Here is a 25,332-nt window from a genome sequence, read left to right on the forward strand (position 1 = left end):
GGTCTATTGCTCTTCTGTCACCTTGATTCTATCATACTTCTTAGAATTAGAAGAGGAGTCTAACTATACACATTGTAAACATCGCTGGTTCAAGTGGCGTACCCGAACTAAGTTTTCAAGAAATAGTGGCCAAAACCTTAATTTTTAAGTTTTTATACATTTTAGGGCTTTCACTTACTCTTGTTTACTAACAAATAAGTGCACAAACAAACAAGGTTATCCCCTTGGTAAGTAGTTGACTTATGTCTCCTCACTTACCCGGAATAGTTCGACAGAAAGCTTGATGACTTCCGGAGTTGTCTTGCTTCTCACGCTCTACGAGATATTTGGCACATGTCGAAGTGTCGGAAGAACTAGAATCTGGAATTGAAAGTTCGTTAGCTATTGGATTCGAAATTACTTGAAGAGGATACGGTTCGTTGTCGGGATTTGATTCGAGTCGGTTCGGGATTCGAGAATTTAATTTATTATTCCCCGACTTTTTGGAAGTCAAACTTATTTAAGACTTGCATACTTTCGTATAAAAAATTATACGAAATAAAATCCAACAATATGATTAATGAGTCTTAAATAAATTTATTAATCCGAAGCAATATAAACCAAGAATTCCAAAGCGAATAATTAAAATTAAATTCATGAACGTTTTTAAATAAATAATCATAAATTATTTACTTAAATAAAAGAATAAACCAAATAAAGAAATTTATGATCTAATCAAGAGTTTTAAACACTACAAGCGATTAATACACTCATGAGTTAAATCGAGCTTTAACTTTGATAACTCTTTTCTTGAAGACTTTAAATCCCGGTTTCGTTGCCTTCGACTTTGCCGGTTTCCGCTTGTCCGCCTAAATCTGTAAATAAGTTGCGGAATCCGATAACGAGTCAATCACAATACCATATTCATAACAAATCTTGAAATCCAATTTCCCTACGTATTGACCCAAAAACCCGAACCCAATCCAAACAATTAACAAACCAAATCGGATTCAAGCTTACTAAAGCAGTTCCAAATCAATAACGACCATAAAATTATTCCCGAGGCTCAGAATTAACTTCACAAAACATAAATGGCCAAAGCACTTCACGCGGCCCAAAACAAGGCACTCGGCCAAGACAACGCTGCAACTCAAATTTCCAGAATCTCACAAAGACATCCTAGCCTCAATAATAACTATATCCAGAATTCTTAATCAAAACACAAAAATTCACACGGCCAAGAGTCAAATTACACTGAAATTCATCAAAAAACAATCACGATTCCAAACAACGATTCTCAATCGACACCCGAACACCAAACACAATAAAAAAAACATCTCAGAAACATCAATCATCACGCATAAATTAAAAGCCCCAAATCAAAATTCATAAACCGCAGGCTATCCAATTTTCGGCCAAATTCATACAAAATCAAAGAAATCCGAATTCAAATCTTCAAATTGAAGTTATAGACACCACAATCCGAGCTCAATGACCAATTAAACCCAACCAATTTCTCACGAATCCATCACGAAATCAAAACCCCAAAAAATGAACCATGAACCCTAAATCCAAAATCAATTCGGGTAAGTAATTTCTTACCTTGATTTCGTGAAATTTCTTGTTCCCGATGCTCTCTCGTCCTTTTCCCGGCGATTTTCTCTTGGGCCGGCGGCTCACGGCGATTGTTGTTCGTCCCGGTCGGAGCGATCACGGTGAAGGAGGTCGTGTGGGTGATGACGCGCGAAGAGAAGAAAAGAAGAATGAAAGAAAAGATTTATGGTGGTGATGGTGATAATCGGTGATGTGAAGATCACAATTTTTTTTTGCAGGTGTGTGTGTGTGTGTTGCGCGCGGGAAGAGATGTAGCGACTCGAAGTTTTAAGATTAATCTTGTAAATTAAGTTAATCAAAAGGACGAGAAAATTATGTAAATTAATTTTCTAAGAATTATTCTCATCATTTTGGGTTGGAGTAATAAGTGTATCGAGTGATTTAAGATATTTTCAGGTAATGGAAAATCTCGGAATGAATAAAGGATTTAACGAGTTATCTAATTATTATTACCTTGTAATTATAAAGTTTAAGGTTTTTGTAAGAATTGTTCCGAGCTAGTACGTTAGCACATTTAATTTGTTTTAAACTCCGCTTCGATGTAGATTGGAAAGAAAAAAAATAGATTATTCGTTATTGTTATTAAGCTCGTTTAAGGATGTTGAGAGAATTAAGACTCGATTCTTTTTTGGTGTTCGATTTTCCGGTCATGCGAGCTAAATAATAATAATAAGTTTAATATCTCGGTTACTCGAGCGTCGCAATAAGAAGTTTATTTACGTTTTTTGGAATTCGGAAAGGAAGAAACGATACGTGTTTTACTAGAGTTATTCTCAGTTTTCGTTATAGAAATGAGATTAGATTCGTTCAAAGGAGAACGAACTTGCTTATTAGAATTATTTCTCGGTTTTGAGATTTATCGTAGTTTCTCGTTCGAGTTTACACTTTCTCGAATCATTTGGAGTTTTATTCCGAGGACTTAGTTTCCTTATAATTGGATATGTCTTTGGGTTCTACGAGTATTAAATCGTACGTTTGAATTCGAGTATTATGGATTACTCATAGAATTCTGATTCATGATCGGTTTGATTTACCGTGATAGGACTCAAGACTGAATGTCGTTTAGAGGGTTCACGAAGTAAGTGAACGTCTGGATTCTCGGTTTTAGTGAATGTTCGGGTTCACAGGACGAGCGACATAGACGATTACTCTCGAGGTAGGTTATTATAACCCTTCTCTCTTGATTTTATGGTTTGGCCTCAAGTATATATTATTTTCGAAATGAAAATGTTTGTGAACGTGCCACGAAACCTAGAACCATTTTTAGAAAATGTGGCGGAACTTCAACTCGGGATATCCGATAATGAAGTTGAGAATATTTTCGATATTATACATATATCCCGTATTTACGAAAGAAAAGTTTCGTATATCCTGGATAAGCCGGTTTCACACGCACATGTATACGGTGCGGAGAGTGCACCTTGCTCTGATCAGAGGACTGCCACGGGTTAAGTTGGCAGGGCGGCTCATGAGATAGTACACGTTTAGAAGTATCTAGAGATACAATTTAAATTTCTGTCATTTACATTTCTGCAATTTACATTTCTGCAAGGTATACTTGTACGTGTATGGTGATTTACACGTGACAAGAATATTATTATTATACAGTAAGTATTATTTTCGAAAATCTTTTTAAAAATCAAACCATTACTATAGCACCTACTGAGCCTCAGGCTCACCCCTATTTTCCTCAAATTTTTCTTATAATCAGGATGTGAGAAGGAGAAGGGTTAGGAAGACCTCGGAGTTAAGTGTGGTCGAGAGTTTGGAGGTTTTCGCTGGATAGTATATCAAGTGTCGAAGGTTTGTTTTATTTTCGTTTTCTTTCTTTTATCTTTGGACTTGTAAAGTAAACAACTGAGTATGCACCGTGGGTTAGTTATGAAAAGTTGATTAGTGCTGTTTGATTATATTCTAATCACACCCCATCTTTCCCGGGGCGTGACAAGAGAAGAAGAAAAGAAGAGGAATCAGAAGAAAAAGAAGAGAGAGAGAGAGAAAGAGAGAGAAAAGAAGATCCACGTGGCACACTCTCCTTAAGCCACGTGTGGACAGGTGGGCCACCATGTGATAGACACGTTAATTTCCAAACGACCCATCTGTAAGTTTTTCTTTCAATCTCGTCCCTCATTTTGTTGCACATAAGTCCCTCCAAAATAAAACTTCACGACTTTGTCCTTAAATAATTAAAAATATTCTTGAAAAATATACTGAGAAAATTTTCATTAATTAGCGTTACCTTGAATATATAAGGGATTTTGGAATTTTATTTACTCTAGAGATTTTTAAATCTCCGAGTATGTACGAATAATTTTATTCGGAAAAATAAGAATTATATCGAGTTTACTCGAATATTCTTATTCCGAAATTTCTTCAACCTTAAATATTATTTTTTTCAAGATACTTAAAATCTTAAAGACGTCTCATATGCAACAAGAATTTGATTCAAAATAAAACTAGTTTGTTTTATTCAAATTCACAAATCAAGCGTTTACAAAAGTTCATTCATTACATTTTGGCTTTGAATGAAGTCCTCTAGGGACATGTATTTTCTGCGCGAGCCGAGAAATCGACCATTGTTTGCGGCTCTCGCTTGGCAATGGAACTGAGGAAGTCCCCCATTTGTAGCTCATGGAGGATAGCCGCGATGGCGTCTTCATCATTGAATTGGTATTTTGTTAGACTTTTCTGTGAATCTAACCAAGTATGCGCAGATGTATTCTTCTTTTATTTGCTTGAGGGATCGCAAGTGAGCTTTCCCTAGCATTCTTTTGCGAGAACCGTTAATGCGAGTGAGGAAGGATCGTTGTAGCTTCTCAAATGATTTAGTTGACCTAGGCCTCGGGTTTTTAAACCATTTGAAGGCGAGTCCGCCTAGCATGAGGTTTAATGTCTGGCACAAGATTGACACGCGAGTGCTTCTTCACGGCCATCCACATACGGGATTGTTGGATATGGTGAAGTAGGTCTGCTTTTGCTTCGAAACACGGGAGATTCGGCATACGAAAGTCGGCTGGGAATTCCTCAATGAGGATGTCTGCCGAAAACGGGGAAGCTGTAAGTTCCATCATTCCTCGGACCTCTTGGGTCATGGTTTGAATGGCTACGAGGTTGGGGACCACATTTCTGAAGTCGTCAAGCATGATGGCCATGTCTTCATGTGTTACAAAGAGACCGGTCTGGACGAGCGGGGTGCATTACCCTCTTTTGTTAGAAGCTTGGTCAACGAGAGTTGTACGGGGGGAGCGACGTTGTTTCGACCGTCGTCTGTGCGGCCCCATTTCCAGGCAGAAGCTAGTTTGACAAGCTTCTTCGACAGACGTTGAGGTGCTGCCTCAAGTCTTCTGTGCGGCAATGGGATAGTTTTCGATTGCCGTTTTGTTGCTGTGAGGTTGCAGTGTCGTTGTGGCCGTGGGTTGCGGTTCGAGCCTAGTTCATCTGTGTCCCTGAGCGGGAGCGAGATGTTTGCGATGTAGTTGCGGGGCTTTGGAATTCACGCTAAGTGGAGTTCGTTTGTGCCTTCCTCAATTTTTGGGCATGTCATGATGTGTGTCAGGATTATGAGTGTCATCATTCTCATCTGCGTGAGAATGGGTGTGATCACCTTCGTTGTCATTCACGTGAACATTGTTACGTTCATCCTCGGAGCCCCCCGACTGAGTGAAACTACCAACCTGCCTAGTCGGGGCGAAAAGGTTCTCGATGGTGGCTTTGTTGTTTTCTTGTCTCACGAGGTGATCCGTTAGTCGACAGACATTTTCCTCAAGCTCAACATTGCGGGAGTCCCGTCGGTCTTGCCCCGGAATCAGACTTCCGACCTCGTTTGGAGGCAAGTTTTGGCTCCTCTGTGTCAGGCGGTGCAATTTGTATCGACACTTTCTAAGCGAGAGTTCTCGCCTCTGTCAGATTTGTTGGGAATTTGATCGTTCATGTTTTCTCAAGTATGAAAAAATATAAATTTTAGAAGAAGAAAATAAGGTGTTTGGAAGATATTCGAGTTGTTTAAGTCGGGAAGTTCCCTCCTTCTAGGGCCAAAATGTTGTCGCTGAAAATTGGACAACGTCAAAGACTTCAGACAGTTTGACCCAAGGCCAGAACAAGTGGCTGCGCCCGAGCTGGGTTTGTAGAAACTCGAAAGTCACGAGTTTCCTCCCCAAACTCACGAAAGTTCTTTGTTTGTCGCGGAGACTTAAGAATAAGAAGAAGAAGAAAATAAGCTAGACGGGCGCAGAGATGGTGCCTTCGACGCTCAACATTAGTTTAATTGCTATGTGTGAGGCAGAGACGTTGTTATTCGTAGAGAATATTTGAGAGATCATGCTCGATCCGAGTGAAAACATGTGCGGAGAGTCCTTGAAAACGTTTTACGACTTTAGAATCGAGTAATAGTGTTGGGAAAGAATTGTCTACATTTTTCCCCTTTGATGATAGAGGTATTTATAGAGAATATTTGCGAGAATCGGGCTCGATCACAGTGAAAGTGTGGGCGGAGAGTCATCCGCAGCGTTTTACGATTCTGGAATCGAGTGATAGTGTTGAGAGAGAATTGTCTACTTTTTTTCCCTCTGAGGAGAGAGGTATTTATAGTGGTTGGAGGACCGAAAAGAGCCCTGACAGTCGGATTAGGCGAAGGCAATGCGCGCGCGGAAGGTTCGTCGCGCGTGCATGGAAATATAAGAGAGCGCGTTTGTTTTCACATTGGTGCGGCGTGCTGATTATATGTTTTTTTTTTTTGCCTTTTTCGGCATATTTCTTTGTGGGCTCGTCTTGGATGGACGTTTTAGCCTTTGTGAACTCGGATCGGGCTTCTTCGTGGGCCTCATTTGGTGTAGCGCATACTTTTATTTAATATTTTAATAAAAATTACAATACCGTTTAAAATTTAAAATCATAAATTTGTACAAAATATAATTTTTTTTTCTTTTCAAAATGCTAAAATTCAACTATTAGAAGTCTAAAAATAAAAGGACAATAATTATACATCTTCAAACATAATATTGGCGTAAGTGCGGAAATTGAAAACATAGGCTTAGATAATTAGAAAGTCATAATTAGTACTAAAATAGATAACTAATTTTATATTTGCCACTAGCTACGTCGCATGTCGTCTCATCGTCTTCGTTTGGTAATGTACTATTCGTCTCCTGAAAAAGAGTTAGGGAAAAATGGGTGAGCTATAAAGCTCAGTAAGTAAATCTCATGCAGGTAAATGATGACATGATAATGAAACTTATACCTCTTAAATTATTTTGCATTTCGTTAATTTAAATCTTTCTTTGTGATTCGAGCGCTCGTTGTGTGTCTACGCTTTCGGTACCAATGGACTGTGGTTAAAGAACCTGTTAAACATTCAGTGGATCCATTGTTCTATGCTAGAGGGAGCAGAGTACGAATTTAACCATTGAATAGTACACCACTCAATACTACCGCCGAAACGGGCTCATTGTCCCCTTAATGAAACGAAAAATAAGGGACCTTCCCTAGAATAGTCATTCATTTCATCAAAAATATTTTCAATCTGTGGGTATGGCGGTCCTCTGACCCTTTGCCATTACGCTCTTCAGACATAAACACACCCTTTACATTAAAAGCATTTCTCATATCATTACGAGTGTTTTATTCATTGAAAACTTGGTATCCATCAATTTTACATACTTTTAACATTTTGTCACGATATGATATGCATGAGACTTAAATTCATGTATAATATATCTACATGACATGAAGAAATCAATCAAGCATATAATAGATAAATCACATAAACACATAACTATACATAAATTAAGCCTATTAACTAATGCAAGTAAGAAATGTTTACTTACCCGATAGATGTTAATTAAGTGAAACTCTCCTCCGACCGCCTACAATATAGGTGGCCCAAAATCTTCTATAATTATTATTTGGTTATCATTAATTAAAATAAATATAAAAATATTAATTGGTTTTGTAAAAAGTACACACAGTCAAATATATATATATATATATATATATATATATATATATATATATATATAATCAGTATATTATTGAAAGTATGATTATGAGTAGCAAAAATGAATAAAGGCATATAAACATTAAATAACTAGTTAGGAAGATAAATAATAATATTTATATCGTATAAGGTTCGATATAATTATAATAATTTCGAAAGGTTCAATATGTATTTTAGTAGAATTTCACTGTCATTTGACGGAATGATAGTAAGAGATGTAAAAGTGTTCAAGTTTGTCTCGGGTTTGAGATATTAGCTCCATCATTCCCTAGTCCACTCATACGAGATAGACAATGATACTTTAGTAGTAAATAATTGATTTAAATAGGAGTTCAGCATTGGAGTTAGAAAATGAGTTATCACGAAAAAGTTACGGATAGATAACTTGAAAAATATCAGTATATATTTGAGCTTGAGAAGAGCATTTTAAATCATCCTATATGATCAAGTGAAGCTCATGGTAGGCGAGTACAACCATTATTTATTCGAATGTTTTGAAGATATTATGTATCATTTCATAAATTAATATATCATATAATAAAAAATATAAAATTAATATTAGATTCGATTTTATTATATTATTTGTTATTTTATTTTATTCTTAGAATAATATCTCGTATTTATTCTAAATACTATAATTAGATCAAATAAAATAAAGAAAGTGAATATTTGATAACCATTTACTCTAGTCAACGAAAAAGCTATAAATAAGACTAGTACATCAAGGAAAACTCGACTAAGCTAATTAGAGCAACAAGGTGGAAAAATTTGTCTCTCTCCTCATTAAGAAAATTTGTGTACCACCTTTTATGAGAAAGGAGTGAAAATTATTCCAATACCCCGTTGGAATGATAGTGAGGCAATAAAGTTGATTCACGCCTTCGTTTTTGTGCATCCGGATAACGGTTCGAAAGACTTATTATCGATCCATCACAAATAACGTGAAGAATTGTAAGACCACAAATAACGGGATCGATTGTAAGTAATTGTAAACCGCTTAAATTTAGTCTTATCATTGTGTTTTTATTAGATAATCGCCGTAATTAAAATTAGAAACCATATTTGTTTATTGTGTTTTTATATATTTAAATTGTATAGGATACTCTCACTCACCTTTGTGATTCACGATAATTCTCAACAACGAGGTAGACGTTAAAGTTGCGCGCGACGTGTGTTGGAGCCGTTGTACGTCCGTACGTGAACATGTGCCAAGGCCTTGGATTTGGCGTGCTATGGACTAGTATGGCCATAAACTCTTTCCTTGGTCGTGGACTCCCCTCATAGCCATTGAGTCACTTGGCTGTGGACTATCCTTCTCTCCTTGGACTCATTTTGTCACGGACTAGAGCCAAGGCCAGAGACTCGGCGCCCTAGACTCACATGTCTTGGATATGAGGATTTTGCTTGAGGACTTTATTTGAGGACTCGACTCGAGGATTCGACCCGAATATTGTGAATTCGTTCCTCGTCAAAGGTTCAATTTTTTGCTTCCGACTACGGTCTTTTAGCAAGATCTCAACCAAGATCTCGCTTCATGGTCTTGTGCCGACGTGATTAGGTCAACCTGAGGTTAATGAGACTAGTACTTGCGAAGGTGGCCTGGCGGGCTGTCACTTTTGTATCGTGAAAAAATGATGCCATATCATTAACCGCATATAAACTATGTTATGGTTACATGTATATGTTTGTTAATTAAATATTTTTTTTGAAAGCAATAGTTATGTTGAGTTAAAAAAGATGACAAAGAGTGAATTGTGTTAATGTCGTTTTTTATCAACATTTAATTTTCCACGTTGCAGGCGTAAAGGTAAAGCCGAACTTGGTCCTGAGGTCGAGGTTGGCCTTCTCGTGAAGGAAAGGCACACGGCCGGTATGAGCCGCGAAGCCGGTCCTCTTGTTGGCGAGGTTGATTCTTTGCGCAACTCGCTGGTCCTCGGCATAACTTGAGACTAAAGCTGGAAATTTGGTTAACCGAAGTTAACTGTGAACCAAAATTCTCGGTCATAGGTTAACCTTTAACCTAAAAAAAAATCAACTCAATTAATTGCAATTAACCGAATTAACCGTTGTGCATTAAGTGCCCAAAACGGTAATATTACCCAAGCGGATAGCAATAAATGCTCAGACTTTGTGCATTAAATGCTCAGACTTTAATAAAGTAGTTAACCGAAAAAAAAGAAAAAAACTTTAAAATATTAAACACTTACTCTGCCATAAACTGCCACAATTTGACCATGTGAGTGTGTACAAGAGATAAATATTTACAGCATGCCGAATTTGACCAAAATCCACAAAACAAAACTGAGACTAGAAAACAAAACAAAAAAAAAAGTGTTATAGTGGCTAAATTTAATAGTGGCACATAAGAATGTTACAAACAATGTTACAACTTACAATAAATGTTGCAAGTGACTTTCAAATGGTGTAGACATTAAAAATTCAAATGACTTCTTAAATTTATATTGAAATTTCTCTTAAAAAAAGTTGCACACTAACACTTTAAAAAGAAAAAATTACACAATTAAAACATGGACATGAAAACATCAACATTTATCATAGTTCTATAAATCAAAATACAATTAAACACAATCACAATCTTCTTCAAAATTATTCGTTGAGACCCCAATCGTTGAATGCTTCAACAAAATCTTCGTGATCTTGCGATAGCTCAGACGGCATCTTTAGCTTGGCACGTTCCCAATCCTTGACGCACGTAAGAATCTTCACTAATTTTGGCCTAAGTCGCGCACGTCGGTCATCCATAATTCTTCCGGCGGTGCTAAAAGCGGCTTCGGACGAGACGCTAGACACCGGTACGGTGAGTACATCTCGAGCAAAGATGGATAAGATCGGAAATTGTGTTTGATGCGTCTTCCACCAATTGAGCAAGTCGAGGTTGGCTCGTTGAATGTCAATGAATTGTGCGTTGATGTACAGGTTCAATTCGTTAGTATCGGTGGGAGTAGTTGGTGACGTAGAGGTTGTGGACGAAGATGCCTCAGCTCGATAACGGTTGAAATCGGTCCAACTCTTCCCCGCCGGTGAATTTGAGAAGTTTGGTATCTCTTGTACCGGTCCTCCATACTTGTTTTCGTAATAACTGTAACATTGAACAATACTCTCCCAGACACCATCATAACTAGAATTATAATCAAATCCTATATTATTGCTAAGCATTTGAAACCATAATTTAAGACCTCTAAATCTAATGCGTGGATCTAAAATGAATGCATAACAATATAAGTTTGGCATGGGAACAAAATATTTTTTCCATACCTCCTTCATTTTTGCGACGACGGGGCCTAACAGTTCATCTACTTTGTATTTTTTGAAAATGACACTCATCTCGTACAGTTTGTGTATGGCGAGAGGAGACGTAGGATGTTCGTAAGCGGAGAGGTAGTTTGTGGCATCAAAAAAGCCTTTTAAAAATTCACGAACGGCCTTAGCCAGATCCCAATCATCGTTTGTGATCACTTGACGTCCGATCTCAGCATGATAAAACGAAGTGAAAAAATCTTTGTATGGAATGACTCTTTCCAACATCACATACGTCGAGTTCCATCGGACGGGCATGTCTTGCGCAATGATGCGTGGCTCGACACCACAACCTCTGCAATATGCCTTCCATCGGTCACATCGTGTGTTTGGGTTGTTCATTTCCGCCACGGCTTCTCGGATACGTGAAATGTGCGGCTTGAGAAGGGCAAGACCGGCTTGAACCATCAAGTTGAAAATATGAGTCGCACATCTTTGGTGGAGAATTACTCCTCCGGCATGGTTCCCAAGATGATTCTTCAACTCCGTTATTGCCGTGGTGTTGGCCGATGCATTGTCCATCGTAATAGCAACAATACGGTTCACGAGACCCCACTCTTCCAATACCTCGTTGATGCGATCGCTAATATTTTTCCGGTATGGCGCATGTTCATATGCTCAAATCCTATAATTTTTTTATGCAAATACCAATCTCTATCGACATAATGAATGACAACACTCAAATAATCATTTTTGTTAGATGAGTTCCATATATCACTAGTGCATGCAATGTTGTTTTCGGGCATACTAGCTAATGTTGCCATATATATTTTCCTATCATGTTCATATAAATTCATTAAATCTAAAGTAGCCGTAGGACGAGACACGGGTTTGTAATTAGCATTGAAACCGTCTCTAACCATTTGTACAAAGTGGGGGTTAGAGCCTATCCCTAGTGGTTGATCGGTAGATGCAATAAATTTAGCTATAGCTCGTCTACCCTTTGCTTCATCATATGAAATTGTACTTACTTGATCGATTGACTCTCCTCGTTTCTCATGTGAATTGATATGGTAGCGTAGTGATGACGTGCCTCCACCGGAGTAAGCAAGGGTATGCGTACAAATTTTGCACTTCACTTCATGGACATACGAAGAACCATCGGGGTACGTCGTGACGACCTTCTCAAAGACTTCCCAAACATCGGACTGTTGACTTCCGCTAATTTTACTCTTTTTACGGCGAGAGCTTGTTGGAGCGGTGGTGTCGATTTGATGAGATCCCGTTGAAGAGGGTGGTGTGGGTTGTTCTTGAGGTTGTTGTTGAGGCGGTTGTTGTCGAAGAGAATGTTGTGATTCCGGCGCCAAGGTTGGTTGTGATACCGGAGTGGAGATTGGTGGAAACAATTGTGCCCTTGCCTTTCGAGAACGACTACGTTGAAATATGCCTTGTGCCAATGCTTCTTGCTCTTGGGTATTGGCAAGGTGAGGAAAATTTCGCATAGTGGTATTGATATCATCAACGGTGTTCATAAATTGTAAAGGGTCTTGGAAAATAGGAGCATTGACGTCAAAATTATCAACATCATAGCCATCGGGTGGTTGAGTTTCGGAATCGGAATGGTAAGACATATTTAGTATTGTGTAAAAGAGGAAGAAAATAATTGATGATATTTGGCTTTGTGAGTTTGTGTAAAATGGATATGTGTATGTGTTTATTTATAGACGTGTGTTTGTGTGGAGTTGTAAAAAAAAAAATTGACCGTTTTATATTTTGAACGGTAATATTACCGTTTGATTTGGTAAAGAACAAAGATTTTTACATTAAAAAAAAATTGAAAAGGGAATTGAGTATGAACATGGCAGAGTAAAAGTTGTGGTCTTGTGGATTTTGGTCAAATTCGGCATGCTGTAAATATTTATCTCTTGTACACACTCACATGGTCAAATTGTGACAGTTTATGACAGAGTAAGTGTAAAATATTTTAAAGTTTTTTTTCTTTTTTTTTCGGTTAACTTCGGTTAACTTATAACTTAACCGGTTAAAATTAACCGAAAATTCGGTTAATTTTAACCGAATATTTTCGGTTAAAAAATAAATCAAAATTATTTATTTAACCGAAATTTCATCTTTACTTGAGACTGACTATCGTTCAAAGGCCGACATGGATTTATTGGTCGATGCGGGGCATTCTTCTTCATTTAAGGCATAAGGCTTGATTTTTTTTGGACTTGGACCTCTAGTGTTGACTTGATTCTTGGATCTTGCGGTGCTAGCTCGTTCCCTTTGTCTTTTGGCTTGTGTCTTCCGACCTTATTCTTGAGCCCGAGCTATAATTTCGTTGGCCTAACATGTTGATTTCGAGACATTTGGTGTACTTTTTGCATAGGAGTCTCGTTTTTCCACGAAAGAAAAACTATAACATTAACCCCTAATTTCACGTGCGACTATCGTGCATGAAATTCTATTGCTTTTGAAATGCTTGGTTGGGACTTTGGTCTTGTCTTTTTAATACATCATCTTCGAGGGACATAATTTTATGCTCTTTCGCGCTTGATCGAGCTCATGATATTGCGACGTGCCGCAACTTATTCTCGAAGCACTAGATTTTATACCCTTTCTTTATGCCGAAATTCTGGTCTTGTGGACTCAGAACGTCTATTTTGAGTCCTTTAATGTTGTTTTCGCAGTTGCGTGAAGTTGTCATTTTTCATGATAAAAAAAAAGGATGACGTAACAAAGAAGCCATCAATTGTAAACAGGTCACATCCTAAGAACTTGATCATAGAAACAAGTAAAAAAAAAAAACTGGATACAAATATATATATTAATCCAGTGAGTGAATCAGATTTGTAGACGAAAAGTAGTTGGTTGAGAAAGAGAGGTGATGGTTTTGGGCGTGAATGACGATAATTGATTTGGTAACAGTTTTTACTTTCTTGAAATGATCACATTTTGCATGTGTTTTCATGTTTGGCTCGGCCTTCTTTCGGAAAATAAAATAAAGCAAAAGCACTTAAGGTGGTTGTGGTAGAATACCTGTGCCCAAATGTAACCAACCTCAGATTAAAAAAAAGAAACCGCCCATTATTTTCTTGTGTTTTATTTAATGGCAGGCGATAAGATAAGATTAAGTAATAGAGTGGAATATGTAATGTCTCACCCGAACCCCAGTTGTTAGATATCTTAAAAAAACAAAATTAATATTAGTTGCAATCCAGTTCATGTGGGATTACAAATCTGACTATATTAATTGGTCAACTCAACCCATAAATAGTTTTAGCGGGCAAATCATTTATTAACGTTGACGAGGCGTGTGAAACTGATTTGGGGTAATGTAAAGGTCCGCACCCTTAATCAGTTAAACCTCTTGCTATTTTGAACATTAACTTTAATTGTTCAAAATAATTAATAATTTGTAATAATATTTTTTTTTCCGGTAATTGATTAACTACGGTTTACTAATCGATTAAAATTAAAAGCTCATTAAGTTAATAGTCACATTTACAGTTTGACATTACTATATAGTCAACGTTTCGTAAATTTTAAATAAATAATCAATTTTATATATTTACAGACGTACATCTTAACTAAATAAACACTTCCATTTATTAGCCCGCGTCATTTTGATGACTGTTTCCTTAAAACTTACGAAACGTTGGTTATATAGCAATTACAAACGTTTTAGTCGGATATAAACCTTTTTTTTTAATTAGAGACTTAAATTAATTTTGAGCAAAATGAGGATCCTTAGCGAATGTAAGAAGTGTAATGAACAATTGAGGATCCTCAGAGACGAAACAAGCAGGAGAGTAGACATTAAAGACGAGATTACATTACATTGGCACGGCCTCGACGAGTCTGGCGAAGTAGAACTGCGTGGTGATGAGCCCCCGCTTGGAGATCTTCCAGCCGACGGATCTCAGCGCAGCTTCAACGTCAGCCTCGGAGTGAAGGTAAGCGCGCGTGGCCTTGGAAGGTCCCGGGAAAAGCTCCCCGACCCGCTTGAGGATGTCGTAGTAAAACGTCTTGGGCGCAAAGCTAAGCACAACTCTGTCGTTGGCGAGGGACACCAAATGCGCTATCATCCCGTCGGCCTTGCTCTGCGGGTAGTGGATGAGCACGTCGAGGCACACCACGGTGTCGAATTTCCCCTCGAGGCTCTCCAAGTCCTTGACGGCGAACTCGGGGAGATTGCCGTTTTCGGGGCCGAGCTCCTGTCGGGCCTTGGATTGGGCCTCTTGGACCATGGCGGCGGAGATGTCGGCGGCATACACTCGGGCGCCTTCCTTGGCGAGGGGGACGGAGAGGGAGCCGGTGCCGCAGCCGGCGTCGCAGACCGACATTCCTGCGAGAGGGGTGCCGCAGTCCTTGAGCATGGCCATGGTGTTCTCCACGGTCTTGGCGTGCCCGACCCGGATGTCGCGCTGGACCCGGTTCACGTCGTCGGTGTCGCCGTAGATCTTGCGCCACCGTTGGAACCCCGAGTTGTTGAAGTACTCGCGGACTACTTCCTTGTCTCCGCCGCCGACCTCCGAGGCTTGCTGACTCCGCCGCCGTTCCGGGTCTGTCAGGGACAGTACCGCCGCCACCGCCGCCAGAGAGCCGCCGCCCAGGGCTGCGATCGCTGTTCCGTCCATCTCCACCGCCGGCAACGCGTTCACCCGGACGGGCCGGCTTGAGGTTCGTCTCTGAGTGGCTATCGGACCTGTGGAGGAGAGCAGCGCGTTTGCTGAGGAACCCCAAACCGACGACGCCATGGTTTTCTTCTTCTTCTATCTATATCGATCTATCTACTAGTCTGTTTTGCCTTGTTGCCTTATCGCACTATCACTCTTTTTTTTTCTTTTCTTTTCCCCTTCTGTCTTTGTTTCCATTGGAATGGATTGGATTGGATTCTGGCGGGCCCCACACGCTCGCGCAATCTGCTCGTTCAAAACGGTGAGTTTTAGGAATAAGTAAATAAAAGCCCTAAATTCACCTAAGCCATAGAAGAAGAAGAAGATGGAGAGGCAACAAGAAGACGAGGACGAAGAAAATTCCATACTACGAGACCGGTTCAGACTCTCCGCCATCTCCATTGCTAATGCGCAAGGTCTTCTTCTTCATCATCATCTTCTTCGTCTACTTGGATATGATTTTTGATTTGTGTTGGAATGTTGATATTGAGACAGCGAAGAGCATCGAGATGGAAGTGTCGGAAACTGTGGTGGCTTGCATTTCGGAGATGGCCTTCAAATTCACGGGTGAGATTGATTCGATTTTCTATTCCTCTGGTTGTTTTTGGTGGCGATGATTCATATTAGATCGGATTATGATAAGTGGTGGAGTGTAATGGGCAGAGCAATTGGGGAAAGATGTGGAGATGTTTGCACAGCACGGAGGTCGAGTATCAGTGAACATGGAAGACGTCATACTCTCCGGTATTCAATTTCATACTCTTTTTCTTACGTATTATATTATGTACTAACTTGCCACTGCTATTGTGTTATTGCCATCACACAGCGCACAGAAACGAACATCTATCGGCATCGCTGCGGTGCTTCGCGGATGAGCTCAAATCCCATTCCCAACAACCCCAAAGGAAGCGCAAGAAGGCCAGCAATAGCGTCACCACCAAAGAATAACCACAGACATCACAAAGTCTGTCATTTTTAACAAGCCCAAGCCCAATTTCAAGCCCAATCCCAGCTCATAAGGGAGCTGATTCGATTCGCACGTGCCCCTAAAATGATGGGCTCGGTGAGAAAGTCAAGAGGAAAATGGCCTGCCCATCCTTGTACTCATCTTCAAGTCGCTTTCAAACACAACCCAACCCACGTGAACCTTCTCTTTTTTTTTTTTATCCTTAACTCTCTCTCTCTCTCTCTCTCTCTCTCTCTCTCCACTTTAGCCGAACGAACTACTTTCCTCCCCTTTTTTATGCATATGACACCTCTTACCAATAAAAAAAACATATATTGCCACCGTTTCTTTTGTTTTTTACTTTTATTAAGCCGACTGCTCTTATATCACCACTCTCTCTCACTCTCTCTCTATCACGCGCATTTTTCATGTTCCATAGTTGGTTTTATAAAAAAAAAACTCTATAACGCTCGCGCGTCATGTAACATGCAATTTTATTATTATTATTATTATAAATAATACGTTTATGGTAAGTAAAGTAAATAACAATCGTCTCCTCTGTCTGTCACAGAATTAATAACTAGCTAATTATCACAATGATAAATTTAAGAAATGATAGAAGAATAGATAACAACATATCTCCAATTTGATCCTATGATTATAAATATGTCATGTAGCGCCGAGGCCTTGTCACTTCACATGGATCATGACCCATAACCCTCCCCTCCCATTTCCCCTTCCCCTCTCTAATTTTAATTTCATAATTTACCAAATAAATCAATATAATATAAAATTGGTGTCCAGTCCACATGGCAATATTAGGCAGATGCCTGAGATTTTCGTCTTTCTGTGGATAATAATTCAGATTTCTATTTATTATATAATATCATATCGTATACATGGTGGGCCCTTGTATTATTATTAATTAACTAAGCATTATTATTATTATTATTGTAAGTTTGTATTGTACACATGATTCGGGTGGACACTAGCTTTTTCACCTTCCTCATCTTGGTTCGCAAATGCTTCACTTTATTTTTTTTCCCATATAAATTAAAACAAATAAAGAAAAGAAAAAAAATAAAGAATTATGGCATTGGTGATTTCGGAAGGAAAAGCATTGATTAAGTTGATAATTATACCATTCTTGCTTGGCGTAGTAAACGAGGGGGAGAGAGAGAATCTTCCATTCTTGTATGAATTGCAATTGTTTTATAATATTATAGGGAAAGTTTTTTTGTTGTTTCATCTTTAAATATCTCTCTATATATATGTGTGTGTAAATAAATAATGCGATTTTTATAACATAACGCAACGCAATGCATTTCGTATACGACACGTAGTCCAAGGTATATTCCAATTTAAGGCATCATCGCCAACGCTCTCTGCTTCGTTTGGTTTGATTACCATACCATCTATTCCTTCCTTGTACTTTAGCTTTACATACATATATCTCCCTCTCTTTTAGCTTTTACATTTTGCCTAATTTTAATTTTATTATATATACCCACTCATAAATAATGCTGCAACACATTTCGTTTCTCACATAATTAATACAGGTTCGCACCAGCAATTATTTTGATTACCGCAAATTTTCATGTCCATGTGTCCTTTTTAGCTTTTTATATTCTATAATTAGAAATTGAAATTCGTTCAGTTTCATTCATCAACCATACTTTACAATTAAAACTGTGTATGGTTCAAGGTGCCAAACTTCTATGCCGCTTTTCGATTTTTCATGCTCAAAATTTAAAGCAGTATAATATCATAAATAAATACCTCCTGATAAGGATAACGTATCTGTAATTTGATTTGGCAATTACGCTAATTACTCAATTTACAGTGAATAAATTGATTTTAGATATAGTTTTTATTTTCTTTTTCGAACTCAAATATTTATTAATAGATTCTCAACACAAGCTATTATTTTCTAAATTAATCCAAGATGTTGACTTGTATGAAGAAGAAGCGTAGGGTAGTCGTTTTTAAATGTAAATAAATCTTGTAACTTAAAATCATGATGAAAGAGATCATATATATTAATTTAAGTTGGAGCAGTTTGAGTTTGATTTTGAGTTTTTTTTTTTGGATCAGAAGTTTGATTTTGAGTTTGAGTTTGAGCTGCAAACTTTTCCTACAGAAACCCACGAACCACGAGCCGCGCCAATTTCCCATATTATTCTCTTTCTCTCTCTCTCTCTCTCTCTCTCTTCTTATTTTATTTCCTTTTTCTTTTCTTTTTCTATTTTAAATATTTTATTTTGTTTTTCCAATCAAATTCAAAGCCCAACTAACTCCTCTTCTCTCTCTCCCTCTCTCACCAAAGAAAAAAAAATTAGAAAACCTCTGAGCTTTTGCATTTTGTATTCATTTCTCTCTCTATCTCCGGCGAGATTACGATTCCGATCTCGCCGGAATTAGCGTGCATCGCCGGAATCTCCATTCTTCCCGACTCAAAGTGTCCGTAGAGAAACGCTGTGACCATCAAAATTTTCCAAAATAAGAGTGAATTGTTAGATTAGAGCCGAACAGAAAGAGAGAGAGAGAGAGAGACAATAATACGTTGCCAGTTTTTGAAATAATAGCCATCCTCTCCTCGTTGAACTGAAAATGTCCACACCAGAGACGATTAGCCTTTAAGAAGAAGATTCCTCACCACTGTATGTCATAATTCTCTTTTTCTTCTTCATCTTTCTCTGAGAATTCGGTCTCTCGCTGTGTTTTATGTCTTTCTCGTCGATTTTTCCACCGACGGAGAGCGAGAAAGGTCGGAATTTGATGGAATTCTGGTCGATTTGCTGATGACTGTCTAGGGTTGCTCTCTGTTGCATTAGGGCTAGATCTTATAATATATCCGTCTCTTAAACTTGTTTATATTTTTTATTTGTGAAAATTTTCAAACTTTGATCCCGAATTCTGAATTCTGTTTATAGTCAAATTTGGACTCCTGTTTTACATTTTATGTTTTCCTCATAATTTCTTCTTTCTCTTTCTTAGTTTTGGTTTTATTTTCATAACCGACTACAAACGAAAAAAAAGGCCATTTCATTTCGCTGATTTTATCGGCATCCAAGCGGGGATATATGTTTGGTAGTTGGTAGGTAAACAAGCGGTTTTCTTTCTCACGAAATCCTCGCCTTAAACAACGAAGAAAAAAAGGAAAAAAAGAAGAAGGTTTTTTTTAACACGTTTTGCAAACATATGTGATGATTTTTAACCCTTCAAAATTTATTTTCTCTATCTTATGTGTGATCTTAATTTTGGTTCTGCTGTCTGCAGAGGAGAGGCACTGTTTCATAGATGAAGTAAAGCAAATTTGGTACATATATATATATATATATATATAAAAAAAAGGTTGAAATTTTGTGATTAAATTACAATGCCATCGGAAGTAATGGAACAGAGTGGCGTCTCAGCCTCATCCCACTTGTTTGAAGACATCCGTTTTTCTTCTGAGGTAATTCTGAGTCCCTTTTGTGTTTTGTTTCTTATTCCAGAACTTCGACCTTTATTTCTGGTTTGTAATTTGTTCTCCCCCTTGTTTTTCATTTGGCAGAAACAAGCTCGGAAACTGAAACTCATGCCTGATCACCTGGGTAAGAATAATTGTAGTTTGTTCTCGCCTTTCTTTTATGCACACAGTTGTTCGTGACTTTTTTGTTTCTTCGAGTAAATCCGTAAAACGCAATACCCAGCCAGTACCTGAACTCATTCCTTTTCTCGTTAGTTGTTAGTGTTATGCTTATTTTTGGATGAAGTCAATGTCATTTAAATTACTTGTGAGGAAAACTCCAGAAAATTTATAAGTGAAAACGAAATGTTCAAGTGAAGCAGCTGGCCAAACTTTCTTACGAGTTTACTATATGTCCTATTGTCACTGGGTAGTTTATCTGTTTTTTCATTTTTGGAATTACATCCTCATTGCCTAAAAAATTCAACTTTTAGACAGATGTTTTTCTAGCAGTTTGTTAATCCACCTCCAGTCAATTAGAAAATGGCTGCTCTTAAATCTGATTAGGGACATAATAAGAAGTCCTAGTTCTTTACGCTTTATATCTGCTGACCAGATACAATGGGTCATGAATACTTGATGATTTCACATGAAGATATGGCTGATTGAAGGTGTTATAATGTCACAAAACTTATGATTGTTTAGGTGGAATGGATGGTCCTGGTGGAAAATTGGATACTTTGTCACCCGCACAGAAGTTTTCGACAATTGTTGGACAATCCAGTCCTGCAGCGTCATCGGAGATGAGTATCGGAGCAGACAGAGGTGCATGGAAGCCTATGAATAATGATATGAAGTTGTGGTCAGATTTGGGTATGAAGCCATCATCGTACAGCTCCAACAATATGATCCAGCATGAAAGCAGTCTCTTCTCGAGCTCATTGTCTGAAGTATTTTGTCGAAAGTGTAAGTTTCTTCGCATTTACTTAACACTCATTTTCTTATAATTCTACCACATACCATATATGCCCCTCTTTCCCAGTTCTCATTCTCGGTTTATTATCATTCAGTGCAGCTGTCAGGAAATGATGCCCTACGACATCAGCCTGTCAGTAAAAACAAAGATTCCTTGGACTGCCTTGAAGATATCGAGGGGAAAACTATTGGGAATCTTCTTCCCGATGAAGATGATCTTTTTTCTGGTATGACAGATGTGCTGGGATACAGTGCTCAAGCAAACGGAGCTGACGATTTTGAAGACTTTGATCTGTTCAGCAACGGTGGAGGCTTGGAGTTAGGAGAGGATCGTTCATCTATGGTCCACAGAAAGTATGATCTATTGAATTCTCAAGCGGGTACGAATGGATCTGTTGTTGGTGAACAGCCTTCTAGAACACTTTTTGTCAGGAATATCAACAGCAATATCGAAGATTCCGAGTTAAAAGCTCTCTTCGAGGTGCTCATATTTGCATCTATCTACATCTCTAGTTTCATACTTATTTACCTTGTTGTCTTGATTTTACAATGCATTTTGTTCTTCCTTCTGTCAGCAATATGGAGATATAAGGACTCTATACACAGCCTGCAAGCACCGTGGTTTTGTCATGATTACTTACTATGATATAAGGGCAGCTCGTAATGCCATGAGAGCGCTTCAAAATAAGCCGATGAAGCATAGGAATCTAGACATACATTATTCACTGCCTAAGGTTTATATACTGGCCGCCTCTTTGTCTGAAATCTCTGGAAATCTAGTTGCCATTTATTTTGGCTCAACTAATGCTCTTTCACATTCGCATCTTGCCCCCATTTCAGGACAATCTTTCTGGTAAAGATGTTAACCAGGGCATTTTGGTGATATCTAACCTTGATTCTTCTGTTTCAAATAACGAGCTTCATCAAATATTCGGGATTTATGGAGAAATAAAACAGGCAAGTGGATTGCTTCCCTCCATATCCGAATTCTATCATTCCAGTAATGACAGGCCTTTGATATTGTTTTTTTTTCCTTTTTTTTTTTATGTTGCTTCCAGATTCACGAAACACCGGACAAGCTACGTGCTAGGTTCATAGAATTTTATGATTGTAGAGCAGCAGAAATTGCTTCTCGAGCATTGAATAAGCTGAACATATCGGGGAAGCAGATCAAGCTTGAACCTGGCTTCAATGGTGGTGTTAGGCAGAGGTATGCTATTGTTTGTTTAAGATCACTTCTCATTCTAACGCATGGTATGTACTGGTAGAAGATTTTAGGTTGATTTGGATCATTATATTCTGTACACGGATTACTGACGAAATCGGGGGTTACTTATTATGTCTCACAATGTGGCTTATATACTACTCGTTTAACCTGTATCCACTATGTTTCTGTTTTCCAATCTCTTATGTGGTGGTTTCATTATACTGGTATTACTTTTGTGAAACGTAAAGTATTATCTGCTTTGTAGTTTGGTACAATTGTCGAACTCGGAGCAAGACGAGCAGGAGCCAAATATTTATCGCGGGTTTGGGGGAAACTTATCAAGTGGACAAAAAGGTATGAAAAATACTTCCGAATGTTTTTTGCAACTTTGATTCGAGTGCTAATTATATCTGGAAAAGTAGGTCATGGAGGATTAGCGTCTGGTTCCAACCAGGAGCACATTCACTCGGCCATGAGAATGGCATCGGTTCAAGATGCTTTCACTCATCAGAGTTCAAGCCTCCCTAATAATACCCTGAGAATGATGTCAGCCGTTAAACAGTTTGGTTTTTGCGAGTCCAGTAACTCTATGGATGAAATGAAGTTTGCTAGCCAAGGGGTACAAAACTTCCAACCCCACTCATTGCCCGAACACCATGATGGTTTAGCCCACGGTATTCCATGTAATCTTGGTCTAGGAGTGACAGAAGGATATGCCAGTCATCTTCATGGCGTGAACATAAATAGGCGCCCGGGTGATCTTAAAGGAGGTAGGTTCCATTTATTATCCTCCTTATATGGATTTGTTGGTTAAATTATTTTTTTGAACAATTTCCCTTCTAGTACTGAAATCACGTACTCATAGAATAGAATTGGTGCCTAATTCCTCATGACTTATTTAGCATTCGTTGAATAAATGGGGAGTATACCATCTTAGTCGATCTATATGAGGTGTATGTGTTGTTGTCTGATACTTGTATTAGTAGATTAGAAAACCACATAACCATTAGTAAAAAAAGGTGATTGTGTTTATTCTATCCGAGGGTTTTTCTAGAATCTATTAAGTATATGGTGCCTCGTTTCCATGGGGGATTTTGGCTGTGAGTACTGATGAGCCAATAATTGCAGTTTACGGATCTTTTGGAAGTGGGAACAATCCAACACATGATCAGCAATTTGGGTGGAATAATAGCTCGTACCAGCAACTTTCTTCGAGTTCAATGGCGTTGCGGAATTCACCGTCGTTTGTGAATGGTGTTCACGAACATCGGTTTCCACAGACCCCGGGACTTCCTCGGCCCCACATGTTGAGCTCTTCACCTCTGCCGCAGCCGCACCACATTGGGTCCGCACCAGCTATGAATCCATCGCTGTGGGAAAGGCACGCCTTTTCTCCTGGAAACTCGGGTCTCCATCTCGGCAGTCCTCAGTTGCATCTCATGGATATTGCTGCTGCTTCTCAGAAAATGTTTTCTCAGACTGGCATGGAACACTCTCCTCACCACATGTTTCCCGCGAGGAATCAAATCTCGATGCCTTCTTCCTCTATCGATTCTCTCCGTGAAAGTGCCAGAAACTTTTCCCACAGAAGAAACGAAGCGAATCCTAATAATAATATGGACAAGAGACAGTATGACCTTGATGTTGATCGAATAATGCACGGGGATGACCGCCGCACGACTTTGATGATCAAGAACATCCCCAACAAGTACAGTTTACAAACCAAGATCTTATTGTGATTTTAATATAGAATTGTGAAAACTTTGAATTAAACCGGATGAGGTGTTTGTTTTCAGGTATACGTCAAAGATGCTTCTTGCGGCAATCGATGAGTACTGCCGGGGAACTTACGACTTCCTTTACCTGCCCATCGACTTCAAGGCGAGTATTTTTTGTTATTTATTTATTAATTTACGAGCTGGAAAATAGTTGATATATTCTGACATAATTTTACGAACAGAACAAGTGCAACGTGGGGTATGCATTCATCAACATGATTGACCCGACTCAAATAATCCCATTCCATCAGGTTAATAAGCCTTTGCCTTTTTGAGTTTGAGAGATGTTTTTTTTTGTTCCGAGTCCTCTTACGTGAAAGCTGGTTGATGATGCTTGTTTAGGCGTTCAACGGAAAGAAGTGGGAAAAGTTCAACAGTGAAAAGGTGGCAACTCTTGCGTACGCTCGCATCCAAGGCAAAACGGCTCTGATTGCGCATTTCCAAAACTCAAGCCTGATGAACGAGGACAAACGATGCCGCCCTATTCTCTTTCACACAGAAGGCCCCAATGCTGGGGACCCAGTAAGACGATACAAGAACAATAATAATTTTGGCTTTCTATGTGATCAATAAATAATTAAAGCAACTTTGTGATTGGTCTCAGGAGCCATTTCCGATGGGTACAAACATCCGATCGAGGCCCGGAAGAAACCGAGTGAACGGAGGCAGCGACGACAACCTTCTCCTCGTCCCCATGACTGCAAGAGAAGAGTCGTATGATTCTGGATCAGGTTCCTCAAAGGACAACTCTGATTGACAACTCACTCACACCCAAACCCATATACTATAATACTACTATATTTGGCGTCTCGTCTTTAATTTTGGCATAGAGAAACTGCTGCTGCAATTTTTGGATTATTTGAAAGCTGGAGCACAGGAGGGTATCTCTAAAATTTTCTAATTGTCTAAACAAAAATCCATCGTTTTGAGACCAAAGAAAAGGTCCGAGTTTTGCGGATTTTGTCATCCTTGGACTCTTTTAACTCTCTGCTCCTTCCGGGCTCTGTTTTTGTTTGGTTAAGGAGAGGAGAGGAGAGAGGACTATCACAATTTTTGTACCTCTAATGTATTATTATTACTATGATTATTTTTATGTTATTTTCTCATTTTATTATATGACCCAACCAATCTGTCTTTGTATGTCATAACAAGCTTATCAAATACTTGTTTATTTACATTTTGTACTTGTAATGTATGTCCCTAATATTATATGGACTTGCGAAGCTGTCGATTGTTGAGTCCATCTGACTGACCGATACTATATTATTAGATTTATACGGACTACTTATGCAACGCCACGTACGAAAGAATTTTCGGACTAAGAGTTCAGAACTTGATGTCGCATATTTTATTTATTATACTTGAAACACCATCACAGAGACAGAGGTATGTCTGTCAATGACCAATGGAACCAATACATGCATTTGTTGACGTAAATTATGGGACTATTACT

At 38.6% G+C, this 25,332-nt stretch overlaps 3 protein-coding genes across 3 annotated transcripts; 2 read left to right on the plus strand and 1 right to left on the minus strand.

Moving 5' to 3' along the window:
• Positions 1-14,427: 14,427 nt before the first annotated feature.
• On the minus strand, positions 14,428-15,933 carry CHLM (magnesium-protoporphyrin IX methyltransferase). Its single transcript, XM_089612158.1, has one exon. The coding sequence runs from the start codon at positions 15,601-15,603 to the stop codon at positions 14,680-14,682; it is 924 nt and encodes a 307-aa protein (XP_089468284.1). The 5' UTR covers positions 15,604-15,933; the 3' UTR covers positions 14,428-14,679.
• LOC149401035 (Histone superfamily protein) lies at positions 15,848-16,470 on the plus strand. Its single transcript, XM_089610586.1, has 4 exons — positions 15,848-15,938; positions 16,018-16,089; positions 16,186-16,266; positions 16,349-16,470. Exons 1-4 carry the CDS (start codon positions 15,848-15,850, stop codon positions 16,468-16,470), a joined length of 366 nt encoding a protein of 121 aa, XP_089466712.1.
• Positions 16,471-18,703: 2,233 nt separating this feature from the next.
• On the plus strand, positions 18,704-25,054 carry ML1 (MEI2-like protein 1). The gene is made up of 15 exons (XM_089612157.1): positions 18,704-19,128; positions 19,748-19,925; positions 20,025-20,064; positions 20,625-20,885; positions 20,990-21,375; positions 21,470-21,628; positions 21,735-21,851; positions 21,953-22,104; positions 22,367-22,455; positions 22,524-22,871; positions 23,230-23,809; positions 23,898-23,982; positions 24,062-24,130; positions 24,222-24,401; positions 24,484-25,054. Exons 2-15 carry the CDS (start codon positions 19,848-19,850, stop codon positions 24,634-24,636), a joined length of 2,697 nt encoding a protein of 898 aa, XP_089468283.1. The 5' UTR covers positions 18,704-19,128; positions 19,748-19,847; the 3' UTR covers positions 24,637-25,054.
• The last annotated feature ends 278 nt before the right edge of the window (positions 25,055-25,332 follow it).

This window comes from Urtica dioica, chromosome 4 (genome assembly GCF_054948205.1).
Source record: "Urtica dioica subsp. dioica isolate 48M chromosome 4, U.dioica_male_clone48M_v1_H2, whole genome shotgun sequence".
Lineage (NCBI taxonomy): Eukaryota > Viridiplantae > Streptophyta > Magnoliopsida > Rosales > Urticaceae > Urtica > Urtica dioica.